This window comes from Bidens hawaiensis, unplaced genomic scaffold (assembly GCF_021521415.1).
Source record: "Bidens hawaiensis isolate Kalapana, Puna unplaced genomic scaffold, B.hawaiensis_p1.1 tig00002922_1, whole genome shotgun sequence".
NCBI lineage: Eukaryota > Viridiplantae > Streptophyta > Magnoliopsida > Asterales > Asteraceae > Bidens > Bidens hawaiensis.
In genome coordinates, this window is record NW_027491156.1 from 85,964 (window position 1) to 111,146 (window position 25,183).

Below are 25,183 nucleotides of genomic sequence, written 5' to 3' on the forward strand. Positions count from 1 at the left end.
AGAACGTCTCCCTAACCTTTGTCTAAAAAATCTTGCTCTTTTGGTAGTTGGCTGCAAAATGAATAAATAAATTTGTAAGTCATTCAACTTTTTTATTAAAAATCATTTTTAAAAACGTTAAAACAATTACCGCAACGCCGATCCTCAGAAATGACTATCCAAGCCCGACACAAGGCTTCCTTCTCATCCGATGACCACGGAGTGGTTTTCCGTTTCGTCCTCGGAGTCGAAGCCGGTCCCGACCCGTCCGTTGCAACTTGTTTTTTCCGGTGGACGCGTCTTCTTTGTCCGGTAGCTTCACCGTGTGATTCTTGTGTCTCCGGAACAACAAAGTTAGGAGACGGTTGTATGTTGGATGGTTGAAAGCCGGATAATTATTGCGGCTCCGAATAAAACACCGGTTGGTCCGGTGACGACCATAAATCGTCAATATAATCTGAATCTAGGTTTGGGTACCAATTTCCAGCCATGTTTTTAAAAAAAAGTTTGGAAGATGGGTTGATTTTGGGTTTTTTTTTGAAGTTGTAATTGTTTTATGTGATTTTGGGTGTGGTAATTGTTTTATGTGATCTTGGGTTTATATATAGGAAGAACACATTTTTTTTTATTAAATTAAAGAGCCCAACGGCTCATTTCTCATGTCCCAACGGCTCTTTCACGTCTCCCAATGTCCCTTTACGCCATATTGGTCCCGCTAAGGGGCTTGCGCCTGCTTTGAATTCCGTGCTCGCGCCCCTCTCGCGCCCCGGGGGTGTGGTGCTAGCGCCTGGGGGCGCGAGCGGAGGGGCTCTAGCGCCCCCGCTGAAGCCCCACACCCCTCAGCCTTATTGGAGAATGGGCTTTCATGTCGGGTAAGGATGTTCAGAATCTGGTTTGACTGGTTGTTAAGAATATTTTGGGCTGAACCGCCTACAGTTTTTAAGAAAGAAACGACACCAGTCGAGTTGGCCAGCTTTGTGGTTTTGAACTTCATTTTACTGAAATAAAAAAGATATTTACATGAAATGCTAAATGGCTTGTTTGGTTTACGTGGGTGATTAAAAGTTCCAAAATCCAAACCGTGAAGCGAACCTCAAAACTGTAAGCTTCTTGTCATGTCGCACTATAGTTTTGCAACAGTTTAATACGTGGCCTTTAATCCTTGTGACTCGGAACCAAATTTTCATGAACTTCTACTTTAAAAGACATTGTTGGTGCTATAAAGTTTTCTTTTTCTTCTTTTTTTTTTAACTTTATTTTCTTTTTATATTTTTGTATTTAATTTTTGATTTTATTTCTATTTGCTTTGTTGTTGGGTTTGGTTTTGCTAAAGTTATGAACCTAACAAATACCGGATGAGTTTGTATCAATTTGCAGTTGCAATGAGTGGGTTTAACCAACTGAATGCATGCTGTTTCAATTTTTTCCTTTTTGCAATTAAACTATACGAGTACAAATACTATTTTAAGCGTCCATTAACTTTTTTTTTTGGGTTTAGTGTTGTCGTAACAAACCTAACCGAAACTGATCAGACTAAAATTCTTTTGCTATTAAACTATACGAGTACAAATACTATTTGAAGCGTGCATTAATTTATTTTTTGGGTTTAAGTGTTATTGTAACAAACCTAATCAATACTGATCAAACTCATGCTGCTGCGTTGATAGGACCAATTCGAGATGGTCAATCTCCCAAGATAGTTAATCCGTTGAGTGGATCAAGCTCCAAAGAAATAAAAGAAAGAACAAGACATTTGACTTCATAATTTTCTTATTCTAATACTCAATGATAAAGCCCTTAAATAGACATACAAAGATGCAAAACATTTAAGGTGCAGATGCAACTAATTAGGAGAATATGGCCATAATGCATATCCCACTAACATAATAAACTAACCACTAACATGACTTAAAAACAAAACAAATAAAACACATTGATGATAATAAACGTGTCTAGTTCATGGCTAACTTAGACACGTATCATGCGTCATCGTAGTGCGGCAGATTTTGTTGCCTCGTTTTTATCAATTATCAATTTTGTTATTTAGATGGCAAGCCTAAATCAAGATTAAGTTAAAAAGTAGTCTATTTAACAATTTACATGTTGAAATAATGATTTGGTTTCCTAACATCAGTCTCTCAAATTTAAAATCTGATTATATTTACGAGTGTTGATCATCTCTTGTTTGAGTTTCAACGAACATAAATTCATATGTGGATCTTCACAAATATGAATACTTGCGAGTTTATTCCAGATATTATTGGCGTGCTCTCTTGTAATCAACCCGATCATATTTTGTACGTAGCCGGTGCCTTGTTTCCCATCATTTATTAAACATGATGTTCTTAATCAATATCTTAGTCTTTGAATGCATCCATTGTCATATGTCAAACTGTGAAACGTCTTTTCATCAAATGTCAGGTGATGATAGCCACGGGTCAAACTGTACGTGTCTTAAATCTACAATTGAAAGATTGAACGACCACAACGTTGCACTTCCTCTAGAATCTCTCTCTTCAAGACTCTCAATGATCTGACAAGAGGGCTGGCTTCTCAACCACCCAATCAGTCTATGTCTAAAGGCTATTGAGCAATTATTTTATGGAAGGCTGCAAATTAATTAAAACACCTATTGCAACAAATCAATTTCAAGTTTTCCTGCAATAACTCTCCTAAGACAGGTGAGAGGATACCTTATGCAAGCACAGAAGCACTGTTGGCAGTTTAATGCAGCTTAGTTGATGGTGTGTGAGTGTGTCCTAAATGTATCATGTACCCATTCACTAACAAATGTTACAACCCTTGAGATGGTTGGCATAGGAACCTCTCTTAAAACTATGTGTGACCGTTGTTCAATTAATCCCATATCATCAATTATGTATATTTATTTATTACCATCAATAAGTGTACCTTGCCCCATAATGGGATGATAGTTCACAAAATTTGACCTATCACCAGTCACATGAGCATTTGATTTCGATATATGACCCAACCACAAGCAATGTTCAGTTTTGTGATCCGAAAAGCCCTTGGATATTGATTCAAAGGCTTTCATGCCTTGTTCACCATCCTCACTAACTAGCGTCATGGATTTTACAATTTATCTCTCTGTGTATGTTGTTTTATACCGTAAGTACATGTTTTTGTGATACAAAACTTATGTTCGGGTATCACATAAAATGTTCGATAACCCAAAGTATCATGTTGTCAGTTCTGACACAGATACACGCTAAGCATATGACTAATAAGGTTAATTTCAAGATTTTAACAATTGTACCACCAATCAAGAAGCGAGTTAAACGTACCTAAGGCAACTTCTATTTAAATGGAAGGGAATATAACAAACAAATTAGGTTATACAAGGAAATTCCTACCCTAATTTTTGTGGGAATTTGGCGGGTAATTTGGCTGCTAAGGCAGCTTCTTTCATTTCAAGTAGTGCTTCTTCAAAATATTTTGCTAATATTTCTGGGTGAGGAATGATGTCTTTAGCAACAAGAATTTGCATGTCAGCCTTTCCTGCATAACTCACCAAATGCATAGTAATTGCCTGCATAAATATCATGCAAAATAATTGCCTTAATATTATAAAAATAATTTAAAGGTATTCGCAAGAATAATAATAATAATAATAATAATAATAATAATAATAATAATAATAATAATAATAATAATATAGCTGTAACCTTTTATTGTAGGTATAAAGTTCATAACTAAGTTCTTACATGTGCTAAGCTTGAACCTGTTGCTCTGATGTATGTAACCGGGACACCGGCAATCATGAACTCTTCTTTCGGGCCAACAAGATTTGAAATTGTGAAACTAGTGTTACAAATTATCCTGTAATTAAGCAAGCAAGCAAACTGAAAACTGAAACCGTTAGCACGCCATATATACATATATTAATTATAAGTCATCAAATTATCTAGCCAAGAAAACTCACCTTTGCTCCCAAGCATCTCATAACAAAGTAGCCAATTTTGTATGAAAGAAAAGCCTCTAAAGAAAGCTTTTTATTATCAATCATAATCTTGGCTCTCTTCAAATACTGTAGAGGATCCGAACCACTTCCATGGAAGTAAACTGGTAAGAGCATCATACCAAATTTGTTTCCCCACCTTGATCCTGAATTTTTCTTCATTAATTCTGTGATTTCCTGATCAAGTTATCATTTCTTAAGTTTATTATTAACCATATGCATATTGTTAAGTTAGAGAATTCATCTCTATCTATTAATTGTTTTTATTTTATTAGTTTGGTTGATTTTGTTACTTGCTTAGCTCTTATATTTTATTATCTTTCTATATAATCTATGAGGTAAGAAATACACAGAAAATACAAAAAGAAAAACTTTTAGTTTTAACACCTGTATTGTAATCTTTTTTCTCCTTTGAATTCTTTCATAAAATAAACTGATGGAGAATGGGAAATAACCTGCAGTCCTGATGATTTTCTGAGATTAACCATGGCTGCACCGGTGATTTGAAGTCCTTCTTTAGGCGCTGCAAGAGTTTATAAATTTGTTGGCAAATATAAATTTCAAAAAAAAAAAGGACTAAAATGAAGAGTTTATATATTTACGTTTTGTTGAATGATTTTCCAAATATCTTGATAGCCCAGATGATATTACACCAAAAAGAACGTCATTGATTGTCTGCGTTTTGGTACACGGAATTTGTATAATCGTTAAGCAATATTGTAAAGAATAAAGGTTAATTATAATCCGAATATAAATTAAAAATAGAAAATAAGAAACTATTAAAACAAAGTTGATATTTAACTTTGAAATAATTATGATTTGTATTTCTATATTTATCCCAGTAATAATATGATTTGATACAATTTGCTTTCAGTGTCCAGTGTTACAGTGTTAAAGACACTGAATGGATAAGTCGCAATCTCTAAAACAGACTATTGGGTTACAGAATATTAAGAGGTGGGTCCAGGGCGGATGATTTGAAATTTTAAAGTAGGTTCACCTAGTAATGTTAGAATATATAGACAATTAGATAAAAAGATGCACGCCACTTGTATCTTTGTAACGAGAATGCACGTATACAACAAGCATTCGTGCATATTCAATGTTACTAAATTATGGTATGGTGGCCAAGTCCTTTGTCTCATTCAATGTTACTAAGTTATGGCATGGTGGCCAAATCATTTGTCTCATAAATTATAGTAAACGGTCAAAAGTAGGTTAAAAGTTTCATAAAAATAGTGAAATGACTAATGGGCAAATATTGTGTAAAATGATGAAAGAGACCAAATATGGAATTTTGATTTACAATGAGGGGCCATTTAGTTGTTTAAGAAAGCATACAACAAACATCCATGGATATGGGAATATAAGTTTCCAAAGTTGCATTTGTAATTACTCTCCTATTATACAATATATGTAAGGCTCCAGGCTGGCACGTGGGCCAGCGAAAACAATTTAGAGCTTTAGGCCACACTTAATTAAGGCTGCCAAGTGAAAAAAAACATTATATATGAATATATTATAATGTGTAAAGCATATATAAATTAATGTATTGGAGTGGTGATAGGTTTTGTTGTTACTAAAGTTTAGGTTATGAGTTCAAAACTTGTAGCAAACAATTTTCTTTTCTTAACAATTGTCATAAAAGACCCAAAATCTTATTTTGATTTAGACGTCCACGTATGTTGAGCCGGCCCTGGGCTCAAGGAGTGTTACCATGCACATGCTTTAATTATGAACTCTTTTTTACTCCTAATAGTCTAATACATAACCTATGTATGTTTGAAGGCAAAAATAAATTATTCAAGTTAAAATTAAGAGGCAAATGAAGTGTTTCTATTAATCCAAGAGCTAGCAAATTCTTAAATAAAGAACAAGAACGTGTATAACTTTTGATCTATATATAGTTAATGGCTTGGTAAGATACATATGAAATCAGTTTAACACGCTGAAACACAAACCTGCAGTGTATTGTACCCACAAATGCCGGCATGATAATTAAACAAAATAAGTGTCAATATGATGCTAGCACACTTGATAAAGAAACATGTCTTTTTGAGGGTTGCTTTCATGTTCAAACCTAGAAATAGTTTAAAGAGTAAAGTGTCCTTTTCGTCTTTGTGGTTTGGCAAATATTGCGAATTTAGTCCAAAAAGTTTATTTTTTGCATATGGGTCATCCACGTTTCTCAATTCTTGCCAATTGCATCCAAATCACTAATCTCATTAAATTGAATCGTTAAGTCAGGGGTAGACGTATTTGTTTACATTATTATTATTACGTGTTTGTTCTATGACAGACATTATTTGCAAACCACTAAGTTAACATTGAATATAGACCGAGCTAACAATTTGGACGAAATTGGCAATGGTTGGAAAAAATCGATGGTCAAATTGCGAAAAAAGATATTTTTAGACGAAATTCGCAAATGTGACCAAACCTCAGAGACGATTTTGACGCTTTACTCATACAATAAAGAAAGAGTGAAAAGACATGTCTACCCTTGACTCAGCGATTAAATTTAACAGGGTTAGTGATTTTGATGTAATTGGCAATAATTGGAAAACGTAAATGGTCCATATGCAAAAATAAACTTTTTATTCTAAATTCGCATTATTTACCAAACCACAAGGACGGAAATAACACTGTATTCTAGTTTAAATTTGTTGGTGTAAAATAGTGTAGTATATGTAACCTAACTAATGTATTAAAGCAATACATGTTCCACATGGCTTTTAAATGTACCATCCACATAGGATGCCAACTAATCAATTTTCATTTATACATATTCTACCTAATTAACTAATTTTTTATTACCATTCATTCAATTTAATAATTTTTTATGTTAAATGATATAACGATTAATGAATTTATTACTATTTAATATTTATCAATTAACTCAATTAAACCAATTAGTACTTTCTTATAATTATATTGTTAACAATTTCTAATAATATAATTATAATTGTTACTAAATTATTTGGTACTATGGATTTTTTTAAATAATTATAATTGTTTTATATGCTTGATTTCACTTTTAGCTTGTATCAAATATGTAAATATTTTTTATTAACATTATATCATTTTTCAGCCTGTGTAATACACGGGTTATTAACATAGTATGTGTAATATTTGTTGTTGGGAAAAAAGAAAACAAATTAATGGGATTGTATTAAATGCAGATTTTACTTGGTGCACCAACCTATCGAATCAATAGTTAATTAATGAGCATATATATCTATTGTTTAAACAGAGATTTATCTAGAGACATAAACATATGCATGGTTATCACATTGATGTCATCGATCGAACAAATTTGTAAGTCTTTTAAACTTGGTAGCTAGGTTGGCCCACATTGATTAAGATGAGCAAAGACCGTTGACCGGGTAAAAGGTCACGGGGTAAAGGAATCGGACAAATGACTAAATATAGCAACATGTACATCTTAATTATTTAACATCCAGAAAATAATCGATTTGTGATTAAGATGAGCAAAGACCGTTGACCGGGTAAAAGGTCACGGGGTAAAGGAATCGGACAAATGACTAAATATAGCAACATGTACATCTTAATTATTTAACATCCAGAAAATAATCGATTTGGAAAACATAAGTTAAAGGGTTCTAACCTAATGGCACCAATGTGTCAAAAATGTAAAGTCCTCTCAAGTAATGAGGGCTCTCACTCTTATTGTTGACAAAATGAAGTAATTAAAAAATAGGTTTAGTGGTGAGTAACTTTGCAGTTAGAAAAAGATAAGTAATAAATAAACCATTTAAACAAGATAAGCATATCTAGTACGGAACTAAATACTTATAATATCTAAAATGGATAGTAGGTTAATTCCCAATTAGCTATACAAATTTATGTGAGTACTAGATTTTATCCCCCGTATTACGGGGTTGTTTTACATTATTCGTTTTTAATATTTATATATGTATATTTTGATTTTATTTTATTTATTATAAAAAAGTTAATAATTAATATACTTTTTTGATGGTGAAATGGTTTTACAAAGAAATGAAATGTTATAATCCGGTTTAAAAGTTATCTGAGTTTGGTTATACCCATTACCCATTTATTTTCTTTATTATAAAATTGTTTCTTAATTTTAAATAATATATATTTTTAAATAAAATAGGATATTAATTTTTAGTATATCCCTATTTTATAGGATTTTCATATCAAATATTTGATTAGATTAATTTTTAATATAATGAGATGTTATAACCCGTTTAAGAGATATCTGGGATTGGTGAGACCTTTACCCGTGAATTCGGGTTAAATGCGTGAGAAGCCTTAATTTACAAATAAAGCAATATGATGACTTTAGAGAATGGTTGTTTTACATTTTTCGTTCTTAATATTTCTTTTTTGGATTTTAATTTTCTTTATTGTAAGAAAGTTAATAATATACTTTGGGTTTGATGGTGAAAAGGTTTCATAAATAAATGATATGTTATAACCCGTTTAAAAGTTATCTGGATTTGGTGACCGTTGACCTATAAAATTGCTTATTAATTATAAATAATATCCTTTTAGTTTAAATTGGATATTAAATTTTAGTATATCCCTATTTTATAGGATTTTCATATCAAATAATTAGTAAGATTAAATTTTAATTTAATGAGATGTTATAACCCGTTTAAGAGCTATCTGGTTTTGGTAATACCCATACCCATGAATTTGGGTTAAATCAATGAGATGCCTCTATTTAAAAATTAAGCAATATGGTGGCTTCCATAAAAAGGGGGAGCGACCACATCGCGACACGTAGGATTTTAGGGTTTTCGTTTATATAGATTATAGATATTTTCTATTTTTTAGAATATGGTTATGAGTGGTTGTGAGTAGAGCAGAGAGAAAAATTTACTGTTTATGGTTAAATTTGAAGAAACACTTTTCACACTCTAAAATTTTTTAATATATTTTTAAAATGGTTGTAAGTGGAAAAAATAAAAAAGGTGATTATAAAAGTATTAAAAATATTATTTAATTGATAATGATAAATGTGTAAAAAGTATTAGATGCTTATGATTTTGGGGGTGTTTGAGATTTCTTGTTTTTACTTCCTTGTAACTTTTGGGATAAGCTAAGTCACAAGTTTATGACTTATTGACTTTGCCTCTTACACCAATAAGCAATCCCAAACACCTTTTTAACTTTTTAATAAATTATTAAAATAAGTAATCTCAAACACCCCTTTTATTCCTACCAAAGTAGTTCGAGTATAAAGTCCCACAGAATCGGTGTTAGGTTGACTTTAGGGGGTCTTTTAGATGGAAGGTCTCATATTCAAACTTGAGGAAATGCGTATTTACTATTATCGGTGTAAAATAGTGTAGAAGTAACATTTGTCGTTAAAAAAAAATTCATGTATGTGATAACATGTATATTATTTTTTTGTTTTAATTATATGTTTTAGTTGCTACATAGGATCTCTATTTTTTGTTTCCAGGAAACTGAAAAATGTAATTTAAAAGTTTTTTTTATCAAATATTTAAATATGTTTAGAAACTGTAGCGGCGCAGCTTGTTACACGTTTGCCTTCTGTTTCGATGTAATTTAAAACATGGCCGGATTGAAATGAAACCGACTGTTGAAAGTGAGGACAATCTATGAACAATTGGCCGGCTACAGTGGATGATATATTGGTATGTAGCGTATTCAGAATAAATAAATCAATGTGCCAGTGACATGTTTGTTGGATATAAATGAGGCCTTGTTATTTCTCCTAGAGAGTGATAGATGTATATATTAAGGACAGTGTGGACACAATTGCTATATTATAGTAACACTGTAACAGTACTAACAGGGTTTTTAATATATAAGTTATTAACTTTATGAAAACTAAAGGTAGTCATGTTCCCTCTCAATGACATGAAAACTACGCACACCTTCTACATATTACGACGTTAATGTCTTAAAACTTAAGGAATAGACAAATCATTCCATCATAACTTTGTTAACGGTTGTGTTTGTCTTGCAACTGATAATGGCTTACCCAAATGGAGAGAGTGACGATGATGGAGTTTTGTATTCAAAATTTTTTCTCAAATTACACTATAATTTGTGCCATGACCACAATACTCGAATCCAACCATCATATATTTCTTAGAATTTGTGTTGATCTCTTATTCTTCTAGGTTGATAATCTCTAGAACTTGTTTTTACCTTAATAATGTAGCGATTGATTTAAACAACATAGCGTAACACTGATGGCCTACATGTGCAATATATGCTATATCAATAGAGAGGGGCACTAGTGTAAAGCACCATAAATGATCAATTTAGTAGGAGTTTATAACTTGTAACAAATGCTAGTGCAAACACCTGTTAAAGCTAGTGTTACTAAAAGTTAACAAGCAGTTCAAGGCCATGCCATGTTAGGATGTTTGATCGAGGTTCAACGTAAAACGAATGTCTCCCTAAAATTCTAGCTTACGTATTTTTATATAATCGTCATTAAAAGACATCATCTTCATGTAATTTCACTCGTAATTATAATGTTGAATAAAAATGTGACTATTCTACGTATAAACTATTTGATGTATTATTTACTTGCTGCTGTTGCTGTTACAAATAGACAATTTCATACATAGTTTGGTAGTTGGTTTATGTCTATATCGTCACCTGTATTAATATCATGGTTGTAAATAAAATCTTTTGTGTTGCTGTTTTTGTCATCGTTGTTCAATAGACTATTTCATACATAGTTTGGTAGTTGGCTTATGTCTATATCGTCACCCGCATTAATATCATGGTTGTAAATAAAATCTTTTTTGCATTGTTTTGAGTTAATTAACTATTTCTTTTTAAATGTTAAGTGTAAGTTAAAATTTTCAGAGATGAAAATTAGATAAAACAAAAGGGTTAAACATTAACAAGCATGAATTATGTATTTTAGCACGGACAAAGCAGAATATGAAGGTGAAAGTTGATAAATGATGGTTTATTTGTAATTACTTTCATAAAGGTTTGGTTTGCTTATTCTTACATTTGAAGTTAATACGGGAGATGCTAATGACACCCATTCAAAATTAGGATGCACCCATCTATATGTAGCATACAGGGGTTTTTGTGTTATCTTGTACCTTGTATCAGCATATAAGGTACAAACATGACAACACAGATACCCTCTATATGTCATATATAGGTGGGTGTTTAAAAAGAAGGGGGTGCATAGAGAATTTCACTGAAATAGCCATGATTAAAAGTAACAGAACTAACTAAAAGACATTGAAGTTAATACTAACCGAATTAACGACAGCACTCTTAACCGATTTCATATCATCAAGCCTAAACTTAGCAGTAGCCAATTTCCTCGGCCACAGCTCCACCCCAGCTCCGCCTCTGACCACCGTCTCTTTATCGCTTAACCACATACACCTCATACAAAACTCCAACATATAAACCAAAGTCAACCACACCATCTTCAACACCTTCCAAACCCTAAACCCAAAACCCTCTCGTCGTTGACTCACCCTAAACGAGGTGGGGTCAATCGTCGGCATCTTCTCCCCGTCACTAACCTTTCTACACATCGTCAACATTAACGACAGTAACGACACGCCGTCACCTAGCGCGTGATGAAACCGCATGACCACACAGTTGTGTGCTGACAATATGTGAATCTCCCATAACGGCTTGTCGGTGTTTAACGGACATGACACGGTTAAGTTGGCGAGGTAGTCATTGACTGCTAGTTCGTGGTTAACGTTGTCGTCGATTACTGGGTCGGGGACGAGGATGACGTGGCGGGTGATATCTAGGTTGACTTTTTTCCAACGTTCACGGCCGTGTTTGTCTGTGATCAAGAGGCTCGTGAACCTAGGGTGTTTGGTTAAAAGAGAGTTGGAGAGGATGGACGTTACGGTTTCGGTATCGACTGGACGGTCGATACCGAGAGCGCAGTTGATGATTTGTTCGGTTGCTGGTTGAATGAATAATCGGCCGGCTGGTGTGAGAGGTTCGGTTGGTTCTAATGCCATTTTTGGGGTGGTGCTAGTGGTTGATGACTTGATGGTAAGGTTCTAAAATATATACGAACTACGGTGTCAATACTCGACACTGGTTGACCTTCAATCAAATGGTTGTGGACTCTAGTCTTGTTTAAGACATAGAAATTAAACAAGATAGAAAAAAGTTGGCTGTTAAAAAAATATTCAATACTGGGTTGATAATAATTATAAGTTATAACTAATAAATAATAAAATAATCGGGAGATAAGTGAAACTCAAATGGTTATCACCTCATGAGTCATGATCCAAACCAGTTTGTTTGGTTGCTGTTAATTTAGTATGTTTTTCAATATGCTGGTTCAATTATTTTCTGAAAAGAAATTCCCGAAAATAGCCTTTTTGGTCATAACATTCATGATTAGCTATCTCAACATTTATTTACGTATTATTAGAAAAGTCTTGAAATATAAGGATCAGTTTTCTTTTGAGATAATGGAACATATAGCTAAAAACAAAATTGATACTCGAAAATAGATACCCAAAATATAATAGATACACAAAACAAAAATAAATATAAAAGTTAAGTAGTGCACCTTTTAAACAAATTCCTTGATAACAAAAATATTATAGGTCTATAAAATTTGTTCGCGCATTTAATTACAGCAAAGATAAAATACTCCCCGTTGTATAAGGCTACCAAAAAGTGGCGGGCAGATTCTTTTTCTTCTAAAATATCCTAAAAGAATTGTTCACGTACACCAATTTGAAAGCATCATATTCTGTCTTTCCTCATCTTTATATTTTTAAGTAGCTAACAACGTTTTTAGGCTACGGGGTGTGATTAACGAAATAATGAAAATGATGTCCTAGTCCTATGTATAGTCGAATGATGGAAATGAGGCCACTAAACACCACCCTCATCCCCCCTCTTCATCACTAGTGACGTGAGGGGAATAACCACCCTCACGTCAGTCATTGCCCAATTTCCTTTTTTCTTAATTTATTTTTCATTAGTTTTATAAACAAGTTAAATGATGGAGAATGATATATAACATAGGTTAAATGATGGGGTCTGAGTGATAGAGAAAAAGCTGATGTGATGAAAATGGGAATGAGGGGATCGAGCGAACCATACCACATAGCCTTATGTGAAGAAGAAAAAAAGCGATGGAGTGAAATGTGAAAAAAAAGTGACGGACGTAAGCATTAATGTGGTTTCACATCTCACGCCTACAATCCATTACCTCTTTGATTGAAACATTAGGAAAAAATGTCCTTTCCGATATAACAAATTTTAGAGACAGGTGACAACCATTCATAACATGTTGCAAAACTTGAACCGGTTTGTAACCTGGAACTAGAATCGATTAGGAGCCAGTTTTACAAAAATCAAAACCAGTTTCAATCCGAACCATGGGGTTGAAGATGTGTAGGGAGATCCATTGAAAACAGTTAACACTAAATCGAGCTAGCAAAAAAACAGATGTGGTTTGGAACATAACGAATCTTTTCCACTTGAAAATCAGTTTGAGCCAAAACCGGTTTTGACTTCAATTTGTTGAACAAACCAGAACTGGTTTATTATTATTATTTTTTTAAATGAAGATTATGTACACCTTTAATCTCTTAAAATAATCTGGAAACTAGATTTATCTATGAACCTGGAGTGGGCTACAAATATGAATGTGGACTGTGGAGAATTTTGCCATAAACAAAGCCCAAATCATAAAAACTTTGGGTTCTATTTATTTTATTTAGTTATCTACCTATTCTAATAAAGTAAAATAAATGTGGACACTTGTCATGTTTTAGTTATTTCTCACAATTTTTTCCCTCTAAAACTAATTTTACCATAATATATGTAATAAATCAATAATTATTCACTTTCCTTTTACACTATATTTATATAATATCTATATTTTTAAAAATATAAATATTAACATATTATATTACTATATATTTCAAAATACTTGGTGAATTTCAAAAATCAACAACAAATCATGTTTCTTAAATGAAAATTGTTTCGGTTTTTTTATGGAACTTAAATTTGATATTATGGGTCAAAAGTTGGTAAATAGATTATTTGGTACAAGTTAACTACATTTAGGTCAAAATTTGTTACGGGTCAAAAATGAAAATTTTGAGTATTTTTAAAAGTTGAAAATGCAAAATAGATTTATCGTCAAATTTGTTATGAGTTCAAAGTGTTGACTTTGAAATGTCAAAAGTATGAAAGTTAGAATTTTAAACATGATTCGGGTTTCAAATGTATTTTTAAGGGCATTTTTTAAAATAATCAAAAGGTTCGGGATTTGGCAAACCGACTATTTTTCCCTCAACTATTAAAATGTAAGAAAAGACCGCGAACACTTTCGACATATCACCCTCATGCCTATTAATGCTTCTAACTTTTATCAATTTTGAAATATTTATGTTAACATTAATTTTTCTTTCAACGGTGATCAGAACGTTGTATGAAAAGCATGTCATGGAAAACTATGCTCAAATGAAACAAAATATTCACAAAATTGGATGGGTTAACATGTTATTTTTATGTTGTCATTATGACAAAGTCGAGAAGCCCTCTGAAACTTATCAGAATCTTTTTCATGGTGTAGCTCAGAAAAACATAGCTCTTGAAAAACATCCATTGTTACAATTTAATGTTCTACTTTTCTTTAATGAGTGGTAAATTGATAAATGTATCAATAAAAGTAACGCTTCTTTTGTATTTAAACTGAGTGGTTAGAACTACTATCGTATGAGAAGCTTTATTTCCAAAATTGGTTCATAACCAAAAGTCTTTCAATTATACATATATGGCACCGATAAAGAATTTTTCAATAGAAAGAAATATTCTCGGGTACGTTTTTGAACGAACATTTTTTTATTAAGTTCATTTAAGAAAATAATTTTGTGATATAAATAAAATCAATTGATGTACACATTGTATAGATACAAGCATAGATATAATACATTTTTTTTCATATATGCTATGTAATTATTTGTTTTATTTATAATTTTATAATTTGAATTATCCCGTGTGTGACGCGGACTCTAAAACTAGTTTATTTATGTTAGAAATAGAGCCGCCAAACTTTTGTGGGCCTAAAGCCTATTTAACATAACATGTGGGCTGTGAGTCTGTGACCGGCCTCTACTAATTATATATAATAATTAAAAAGTTTGGTGACGTAAACGTTGTCTCACATTGTTTGTTGGCCTCTTTATTTGATTTTTATTTTAAATTCATGTCGGTTCGCTGCCGTAAATACGAGATTTTTTTACCGTTGATACCATCAAATTGTTCCCGCCAAATTTGCGTCAGTTCGCGATCGCAACCTAAGTTTTTTTTTCCCGCGAGTTTTTTTTTGTCCATCAATTCTAGACAAATTCGCGTTAGGTCACGGCCACAATGCGCATATATTTTTGGTTTTCGCCACAATATTTTTTATGTAAATATGTTAATTTGTTGTATTTTGAGTGTTGACGAATTAACTTATTGCTTTAATTTCGGTGTCGTAACCTAATACCAACCGAACTCGTGTCGGTTCACCACCACAACACATGGTTCTATGCGTACGATTTAGTGCCGACAACTTCGATTCTGACTGAATTCGCATTAGTTCGCAAACGCAATATGCAGGTTTTTTTATCACTTTTTTTGTCCATCGATTCCAGAATCAATGAATTTGTATCAGTTCGCACTACAACGCTTGTGTTTTTTTGTTTGCCACATTTTTAATATATTTTAAATATGTTAATTGTTGTATTTGGATGCGGACATATTTATGGTTTGCTTTATTTTTTGTTTCGTAACTAGATACCAACCAAAGTGTTATTGGTTCGTAACCGCAATGCATGTTTTGTTTTGTTATGTTAATTTGTTGAATTTTTGCGTTAACAAAGTTAATTTTTTTTATTTTTTTCCGGTTGGAGGGGGGGGGGGGGTGGATTTACTACTGGTTTCGTAAACTGACACCGATTGAATTCACCCTGACTCACAGACGCACTGCACGATTTGATAAGTTGTACGGGTTTTCAATACATCAACCCGGCGCAACACGCCGGGAATCTTCCTAGTTACTAACATTTATCATTTTATCCTAATACTTGAGTAATAGTTTGACATCCTGCATCGATTGGGAAGGAGAACAAAGCCTTCTTTATAAGGAGGTGGACACCTTCCCTATCATAACGCGTTTTGGACGCTTAATGGTAGTGGATGAGAGGAGAACTCCACAGTTAAACGTGCTCAAGTGGAAGTAGTATCAGGACAGGTGACCTCCTGGGAAGTCTTCACATGGGCAACCAAAAGCAAATCCGTGAGGCGATGGTGGTACGTCCAGGCCAAAGCGAAGAATATTATGGTGCGGCGGTAGCTGGGCTACTACATAGTTATAAAAATATCACCTCATCCATTTAATTGCTTAAAGCAGTTTAACTAGTCACAATTACCAAAATTACTTAGCAAAATACTATATGATCACCATTTGGGGTTGAAAAATAAAACTATAAAAACAACTCAACAAACTAAATAGATAGTTATCCATGTAACAATAGAAATCTTAAGATTCCAACAAAACAAGCTTGTCAACATTTAGAACACAAAAACAAATGCATTCCTTAAATCACTACCGAATTAGACAAACTGTTCACATATGTTTAAATAAGCATAAGAATTATAAACGAATCTATAAATAATTTTATAGCCGGACTCGTCTGTTTTGCTTTGAAGTTCTATATTTGTCCGGTTTATTCGTCTCTTACATTGATCAAATCCTAACTTTCTTTTGATCTTAACGCTGCTTCTTTCATCTCAAACAACGCATCTTCCAAACATTTGGCTAAAACTTCAGGGTCATGTACAAGATCTTTGGCCACTAGGATTTGCATGTAGGCTGTCCCTGCATAGCTCATCATGTGCATTGTAATCGCCTGTATAAAAAATAAAAAAAGTGTAAACAAATTTTTAGCAGGTTCACGCACAGGTTTGGGGATATATTACAATAGTCTATGGAAGGTCGTTGGTAATTCGTTAGTGATATCAAAAAACATGACGTGCTTATAGAAGTTACGACGGATTACCTATGATATTTTACTTAATTAGTATATTGGATTTTTGCTATCCCATCAGTAATTACCAACAGTTAGAGGCGTCGGTGATAATTATTCAGTTATAGTCACTTTTGTAATACTGGTAGCTCAACGTTTTAAGGATAGCACATACATGTGGTAAACTTGATGAGGTTGTTTTGATGTAGTCCACGGGATGACCTGCAAACGCAAGTTTCTCTTTTGGACCAACAACGTTTGAAATTGTAAACGTCGTGTTGCATAGAATCCTGTAATTTAGCAGACTTGCATACTGAAAATTAAGTAAAATTGTTAGAAAAAAGGGCACGAAAATGAAACAAATTGGTTTTGGTTTGATCAATATATCCTTTACTATCTGTAAAATCCTGTTTTAACTATATGAAACTTATATTTAATGATTTACAATAATAACTATTAATCGTTCACAATTTAATAATGGTTTAATGAATACGCCTTAATCTACAATAATTATATATGCTATATAATGAGCGTGTGGTCGCGTTATTAAGGTTACCTTTGCACCCAAGATGGACATGATCAAGTAACCAAATTTATAGGAAAAAAGGCTCTCTAAAGAAGACTTTTTCTGGTCAATCATGGACTTTGCCCTCCTCAAATACTCCAAAGGATCCGACACACTTCTGTGGTAGTATGTGGGTAGCACCAACATACCAAATTTGTTTCCCCACCCTGTAGTTGGATTTCTCATCAACTCTTCCAGATCCTGAAAACAGAAGTAGTTGAATCTAGTGATCATAATTTACTTAAAGACTTATCTATATGTAAACTGATCAAATGTGGTTGCATGTTGTCATGTTGAGGCTTTCTCACACGGGTAAACTGCCTAACTCCTTCTAACACACCGGCCCTGGAAGATTTGTTTTGATTCGAACTCATTTAATGCATAATGCTATGTATTTGGTCACCCATATTACCGGGAGTCCCCCATTTATAAAATTGGACTGGACGGTTAAATATCTCATATATGGTATCAAAAAAGGAGAAATATGTGACAAATCAGAGTTTACATGATATCCTTGCTGAGTTCGTAAATTGACCATTGCTACTCCAGTCATTCGCAAACCTTCACGTAAAGCTACAGAGACGGTTTAAAACTATTACTTAACATATCATTTAGATGATTAAAAAAAAAGTGAAGATCCTTACACTTTGAAGATCGTTTGTCTATGTATTTTGATAACCCATATGATATTATGCCGAAGAGAACATCATTGATTGTCTGCATGACAATGTTTATAAAACAATACAAAAGATTATGAAGCAAAATGTTTCTCTTACAAGAATATGATCATATAATAGTACAAAAGAAAAATCAAGCATGTGATAGTTAATGGAGCTCCCATTAAATATTGTTGGTTTCCTAAACAATATATGCTAACTTTTATATGCAAATGCTATAAAAAGTTATCTATAGTTTTTATTTTACCGACAACTTTTATAACCATATAACATTAACATGTCATAACTCATAAAAGCTATTCATTTTCTTCATTTTTAATGTCATACTTAAAAGTTGTAATTCATCGTTTCTCTTGATAAGCGTAGATAAAAACTGTAGTACATTCTTATTTAATACACGAAAATATACTCTTAATAAATACTATTTAGTTTCTCCATAGGACCATGCTATGTATTCTCATGGCCTAACAGTGAATAGTTCGAATCCTACAAAGTTTAGTTAGTTTGGTTGAAGTATTTTAATCATTGCAATTCCATTTAGTTTAATCTTGCACATGTAACAAATAATTTAAAACTAGCTTGTTACTTTTAATGACAACTCACACATTTCTTACTCAACTCACAAATTACCATATTTAAAACCTTTAAAATAGAAAACAGTCTTATTCAACTCCTTAATATCGTTAGGTCAAGACTAGTTAAAATCTCTGAACACAATACGAAAAACTTACTGTATTAGGGATGCATTTCTTGACAATCTTCATGTCATCGATCAAAAATCTTGCCGTCACCAATTTCCTCGGCCAAAGCTCCACCCCGGCTCCACCACTCACCACCGTCATCTCATCCCGAACCCACAAAACCCTAGCTACAAAATCCACCACAAACACCAAAGTGAACCATACCAACTTCAACAACCTCCACAATATCCCTCCAATAGATCCCTTGCTTCTAGGAACAACAACGGGATTCATGGTTGGCATTTTTTCAGGATCTTCGGCTTTCCGACACATTGCCAAGAAGAACGACAACAACGATATGCCGTCACCAAGTGCATGATGCGCTCTGATGACGGCACATTTGTGGGAAGTCAACAGATGGACTTCCCACATAGGCTTGTCGGTTTCATATGGAACCGACACAGCCAGATCAGCCATAAGGATATTGGCTGCATCTTCGTCATCTTTTGCTCCTTCAATCGGATCGTTATGAAAGATTATATGCCGGTCCATGTCGATCTCCGTCTTTCTCCAGTACTCATGGCCGTCTTTATCAACCACCAAAATACTAGATAACCGTGGGTGTTTCGCTAGCATTGAATCTGCAATAACCGATTTTATGTCATCGATTCGGAGAGGTTCATGAGTGCCTAAGCAGCAAATGACAGATATGTTTGTCTCCGGCTGGATAAACAACCGGCCGGCCGGAGTTAATGGTTCTTCTAACTCATAGATCATTTTAGTATAGTGTGTTTCAGTCTGCTGTGTTTCAGATTTTTAGTTAACGTTGTAGGGAATTTATTGGCGTTTATGAAGATGGACACACGTTAATAATTGCAACCACCAACCCTTTTGGATTCAATTCATTGCAGTCAGATCCTGCGAGTTCAGAATATGTATGTTAAGGTCCACTTTAGGTTTAACTTTAATGAATGTTTCTTCTTTTTTGCTAAAGAAGAAGAGGAATAATCATAGAAATTGGAAACCTATCTCATCAGTTTGACAAATTAATTAATTTACAAAAACGTATAATTTTTGGAAAAAAATCCCCAACCAGCCTATTTGTGAGACCGGTTTCAAAAATTAGATGAACTAATGAAGTGGGAATTATATTTTTACATTTCTTATTTTTTCTTGACAAGTGTTAAGTTAGTATATTTCACATTATGTTTTATGAATTATGATGATACTAAAATGTGAGATAGATATATATTTTCATACCTGCATAAGGGCAAGGGGCCGATAGTAATTTCTTAACGATTCTAGTCTTTCTACTAAAAGACTACATTTAAATCGGTCAAAGATAGAGTATCTTTGGTTCGTTAAAAAGACATCTTTTAACGGTTTACCTTTTTAATGAGTAAGTTTCATAGATATATGGAATAATTACTACTTCTTAATTGGTAAAGCTAGCCTCTTAATGATTAAGAAAAAATTGCTAAACAAATTCTTTCACATAAAAAGGTAAACCGTTAAAAGATGTCTTTTTAACGAACCAAAGATACTCTATCTTTGACCGATTCAAATGTAGTCTTTTAGTAGAAAGACTAGAATCGTTAAGAAATTACTATCGGCCCCTTGCCCTTATGCAGGTATGAAAATATATATCTATCTCACATTTTAGTATCATCATAATTCATAAAACATAATGTGAAATATACTAACTTAACACTTGTCAAGAAAAAATAAGAAATGTAAAAATATAATTCCCACTTCATTAGTTCATCTAATTTTTGAAACCGGTCTCACAAATAGGCTGGTGAGGCGGTCAATTTGATAACATGTAAGGTTATTAAAACATTGCTGATATCAGGTTCGAGATCGGTATGTTTAAAACCGTACAATTATCAAAATATTATAATTTAAAGTCTGCAACTTTAACCTTGTATATAATAATAAGAACAAAGCTCTCTATGCTATCATTATGATAGTTTCTTAGTGTTTGGAAATCAAGAAATGAAGCAATTTTTTAGGACAAATTCATCATGTTGCATAGAACTATACGTAGAAGATATAAAGACACTGGGTTTCCTTTCTATAAAAAATAGGCCCGCATTTAAAATGCTTAAGTTGGAAAAAAAAAGGAAAAAAAAAAAGTCCACAGCTAATTAGTTCAATTTAAGAGTACCAAGTTAAGTCCTTAAGAAAGGCTTTTAACTACACAAAAATGGAAAATATTCTATTGGTGAAAAGTATATACTATGGGGTATTTTTGTTACATGTCCACTTCGTTTATATATGCTCAAACCGCATTGGATATTATCTACATTTTTGTAGGTAATCTGAGTCCCCCTATCTGTTTCCTTAAAATTTGTCTCAAGAGGATAACTTTTCCTCTAGTGAGGTATTTTATTTTTAAGATAAAAGAAACACATTCAATTCTGTATAAATATCATCAAGCTAGTGGGGGTCGTTTTTAACTACGCTACAACTCAAAAAACAACTAGCATAGTTATTATTATGCTAATTGAAATTATGTTTCTTTAAAGATGCGGTGGTGTCTCTCCCAAAATGTCATCACATATGTCATACCTCATTATCCAAGTTCAAATCCCACTTAAAGTGTTGCACATATTTCAAGGCATGCACATACATCAAGATTTGAATCTGGGACCTCTAGAAGAAAATTATAAGAAAAACTTGCTGACCACCCACCAAAGTGGTGATGGTGCTAGCTTGTAAATATTCATTGGGTCAAATAATAATTTTTTAAAGATTTGAAAAAGAAAAAAAATATAAATAAAGAACACATGCATTTAAACCTTGTATATGCATTGGGTCAAATAATAATTTTTACTACTCAAAACTATGTGTAATAACTAACAAATTGAAATAAATTATGTTTTCTTAACATCCAACTTAAGCAAGTATCCTGTCCTGAATATTCTTAACTAGTTTATTAAGAAAATCTATTATATATTATCTGTTAATATAAAAGAAAACTAAATTCACATGTCTCGAAAATATTTTATGGGTGGCCGGGGCCCGGAGATATCATTGGTTGTTCAAGTGCCTCTTCTTCCCAAAGTACGGATTGTAATTATACGTTGCCGTTATATATACACTCTACTTTTGTTTAATCTAACTTGATTTTTTTTACTTATAAGACATCTTCAATGGGAGATTGAACATCCATACTGAATCCTAGTTGGAGGAGAGAGAGAGAGCCTAAGTGGATGAGAGAGGGGCTATGTGGAGGAGAGAGGGAGAGTGGGTGTATTGGAATTACAATACACTTTTTGAAGAAGAAAAGAGGAGAAAGGAGAGAGAATGAGTGTTTAAGTGAGATTAATGGGTGAGTAGATGAAAGAAGAAGGGTTTGTTTTAGGGAAACCCTTTGCATTTCTAGATAGTTTGTTAATTTTTTTGTAAAAGTGGATAACTCGCAAGGGGGGCCTGCGGGTTTTAATCACAACTATAAACTCGCAAGGGGTTAGCGACTTTAAAGAAAATCTGATACATGCTTTAATCTTGTAAGGGTGGGTAGAGTATGACTTTCAATGCTGAAACCCGAACCCATACCCGATATAAACCCGATAATACCTGAAACCCGGTTCTAGTTATACCCGAAACCCAGTTCTTGTTGTACCTGAAACTCGGGTTTTTTGCATACCCGAACTGGATATTTTTGCATACCCGGATATTAGTGTTTGTACACATGTGTTGGTGTGGCACTTGACAGTGGTTGTGTGACTACCCACAGATTTATAGCCGCTCTCCAACAGATCTTTTTTTAAGCACATATTTGATATAAATATTTATTTAGAGCATTGCCTTTTGATATACCAAACAACAATTTAAAACACATAAAACATATGTGTTTTTATATCATTTGTTTAGTTTTTTACATATATTTGAATGAATCTTGAAGTTTGTAAGCAAAAAAATGGAGTTATGATAAAAAAAAACGAAGTAGCCCGTTAACAGAAGAACGTTGCATAAAAATGGTTTTTTTAAGACCTGGAAATAGGGTATTCAAATACCCGAAAAACGGGTTTTTTCAATACCTGGAAATAGGGTACTCAAATACCCGGGTATTGAATACCCGGTTCAATACCCGACCAGGACCCGGTATATAGGGTATGGTTTTTCAAGCCAATACCCGGACCCGACCCCGACCCGGGTATTACTAATACCCGATTTTCCAATACCCGATCATGCTCGAACCCGGTACCATACCCGAACCCGGGTATTCCTAATACCCGATTTGTGCACCTCTACTGTAGGGTTTAATCCTTGTGGGCCTTGTGGATTAAGTTTATGTGGATGACGCAAGTTTTAGAAAATATGTATTTGTTTATTGGTGTTATTTTAGTCTTATTTTTGTTTTAAGCAGCATATTAGTCGTTTCATATTTTAACAAATTACGAAGCTAAGGAGAGGCTTGCATAGTTGCACACACATGCAACCCATCAACCGAGATTTTCTTAAAATTTGGTACCGATATCAAAATGATTGTTTTTGCTGATACCATTTCCTCATCCCTACTTTAGTTATCTTTTGTTAAATTTTTCTTTTAAGTCTGAAATGACATTGAAATGAACGGACTAGTTTGACACTATCTTGTAAAGCAAACAGTAAAAAGAGCCGAACAACTAAAACCGATACTAATGGATTAATCCGTAATTTGTTCCAAACCATGCACTCTAGAATTTAATTTACTTTAAAAATTTTGAGGCAACAAAAGTATCATTTAGTGCTCCTTACTTTGTTTTAATTTACTGCCTCTAAATTAGTTACTACAAGAGACTCTGTGGCCCAATGGATAAGGCGCTGGTCTACGAAACCAGAGATTCTGGGTTCGATCCCCAGCAGAGTCGTGTTTAATTTTAATATTGTTTTATATTCTGAAAAATGGTGAAGGATGATTGATTACAGAGTGGAGTCAGTGGAGAAGTAAAGGATTCAAGCAATATTGTGGCTGAAGGAAGACCCGATCTAAAATAAGGTGAAAAGGCTTGTAATTTAGGGAGGCTATTAATTCTTGGTCAAGTAAAAATTGGTGTATTCTGGCAGGGGGCGGTTGGCCTGTGTATTTTTTTCATGCAAAAATTGGTATTTTGGATAACGAGAGTCAATTTATGTTTAACAAATTTAGAGCATTTACGTTGAAACTTGTATATCTAAAAAGTCACTTTTCTTTGAATGTATAATGACTTTGGTTTATGTATCGAACGGTTTTTTTATATCATCATTTGGAAAGACAATATCTTATCCAAAGCATGATACCAACAGGCCAAATACCATTTGATCCCTAAATTTTGTTTAATCTCTCACATTTCATTTTCTATATCTATATGTTTTTCTTTTTTTTTTTAATATTTCCCTTTCTTCCATGTTTCAGGCACACATCCAAATCTTTAGGTACAAACCAAATTGTTTAATATACAATAGTCAAATTATGGAGATGGTGAACAGTGGGTCTACATCTTTAGAAAATCATTATAACAAAATCTCTAAGATTTAGAGATAAAGATACACACGGAGATGAAAAAAGGACGAATCTTTAAAATTTGCTGTCGTCAGAAGACGTGTTCTCATAAAGGGGAAAGGTGTAGTCGAAGTTTGTGGCTCCAAGGTGAAAATGAGGTTCGTTTGCATGAATTTCAAGATGGCGGCTTGCCGGAAAAGGGAAATGTCTTCATTCTTCAAGTTCCCAAGACACATATAACGAGGGAAAAGAAAATGATTGAAAAGATGTCAGGAAAAATAAATGGAAGGAAAATTTATAATTATTTCCTTCATTTCAAATCCTTCCAAACCGAAGAGATTCTGAAGAAAAAAGTTTTTTAACACATAAAAACTTTTTTTTTTTTGTGTCCTTCCTTCAAACTTAAAACATTTTAGTTAATTAAATCTTTTCTTTCCGCTCCTTTTCTATTCTCTTCTTAATTCACTTTCCATTCTTTTCTTTTGTTTATTAAACCCGGAAACACAGTCCTAGGGTTTGTGTTAAGTAATAAAAGAGAATAAAAAGAGTAAATTGGTAAAGGAAGGAGAAAGGGGTGACCCGTGGGTGGCCCGTGGCTATATATTTTTATTATTATAACTTTAATGTATTTAATGTTTTCAATAATATCTTGTTTTATATATGTTTTTTTAATATTTATAAGTGAGTCCAATAAATTTATATTAGCTTTGTATTTGTTAGGAAGGGCAATTCGGCCGATGTACAATAAGTTAACATATAAGTATTGATGGTGTGAATAAAGTGGACTCAAATGACAAAATAAAAACACAAACTACAC

At 33.2% G+C, this 25,183-nt stretch overlaps 2 protein-coding genes and 1 non-coding gene across 3 annotated transcripts; 1 reads left to right on the plus strand and 2 right to left on the minus strand.

Moving 5' to 3' along the window:
* Positions 1 to 3,314: 3,314 nt before the first annotated feature.
* LOC143621607 (wax ester synthase/diacylglycerol acyltransferase 11-like) lies at positions 3,315 to 11,968 on the minus strand. Its single transcript, XM_077092969.1, has 6 exons — positions 11,215 to 11,968; positions 4,561 to 4,633; positions 4,414 to 4,481; positions 3,923 to 4,135; positions 3,705 to 3,842; positions 3,315 to 3,529 (listed from the first exon to the last, which is right to left on the minus strand). The coding sequence occupies exons 1-6, from the start codon at positions 11,947 to 11,949 to the stop codon at positions 3,350 to 3,352; spliced, it is 1,407 nt and encodes a 468-aa protein (XP_076949084.1). The 5' UTR covers positions 11,950 to 11,968; the 3' UTR covers positions 3,315 to 3,349.
* Positions 11,969 to 16,623: 4,655 nt separating this feature from the next.
* On the minus strand, positions 16,624 to 19,722 carry LOC143621608 (wax ester synthase/diacylglycerol acyltransferase 11-like). The gene is made up of 6 exons (XM_077092970.1): positions 18,948 to 19,722; positions 18,184 to 18,256; positions 18,045 to 18,112; positions 17,531 to 17,740; positions 17,150 to 17,287; positions 16,624 to 16,857 (listed from the first exon to the last, which is right to left on the minus strand). Exons 1-6 carry the CDS (start codon positions 19,671 to 19,673, stop codon positions 16,702 to 16,704), a joined length of 1,371 nt encoding a protein of 456 aa, XP_076949085.1. The 5' UTR covers positions 19,674 to 19,722; the 3' UTR covers positions 16,624 to 16,701.
* Positions 19,723 to 23,682: 3,960 nt separating this feature from the next.
* TRNAR-ACG (transfer RNA arginine (anticodon ACG)) lies at positions 23,683 to 23,755 on the plus strand. The gene has a single exon. It is a non-coding gene; the product is annotated as a tRNA-Arg (tRNA).
* The last annotated feature ends 1,428 nt before the right edge of the window (positions 23,756 to 25,183 follow it).

Excerpts from the sequence above, each read along its gene's own strand:
- LOC143621607 (XM_077092969.1), bottom strand. The coding sequence starts at position 11,949 with ATGGCATTAGAACCAACCGAACCTCTCACACCAGCCGGCCGATTATTC. Across the intron at positions 4,136-4,413 it reads GAAAATCATCAGGACTGCAG|GAAATCACAGAATTAATGAA; the intron begins GTTATTTCCCAT and ends TAACTTGATCAG. Across the intron at positions 3,843-3,922 it reads TGAGATGCTTGGGAGCAAAG|TTTGCTTGCTTGCTTAATTA; the intron begins GTGAGTTTTCTT and ends TTCAGTTTTCAG.
- LOC143621608 (XM_077092970.1), bottom strand. The coding sequence starts at position 19,673 with ATGATCTATGAGTTAGAAGAACCATTAACTCCGGCCGGCCGGTTGTTT. Across the intron at positions 17,741-18,044 it reads GAACTCAGCAAGGATATCAT|GATCTGGAAGAGTTGATGAG; the intron begins GTAAACTCTGAT and ends TTCTGTTTTCAG. Across the intron at positions 16,858-17,149 it reads CCTCATCAAGTTTACCACAT|GCGATTACAATGCACATGAT; the intron begins GTATGTGCTATC and ends TTTTTTATACAG.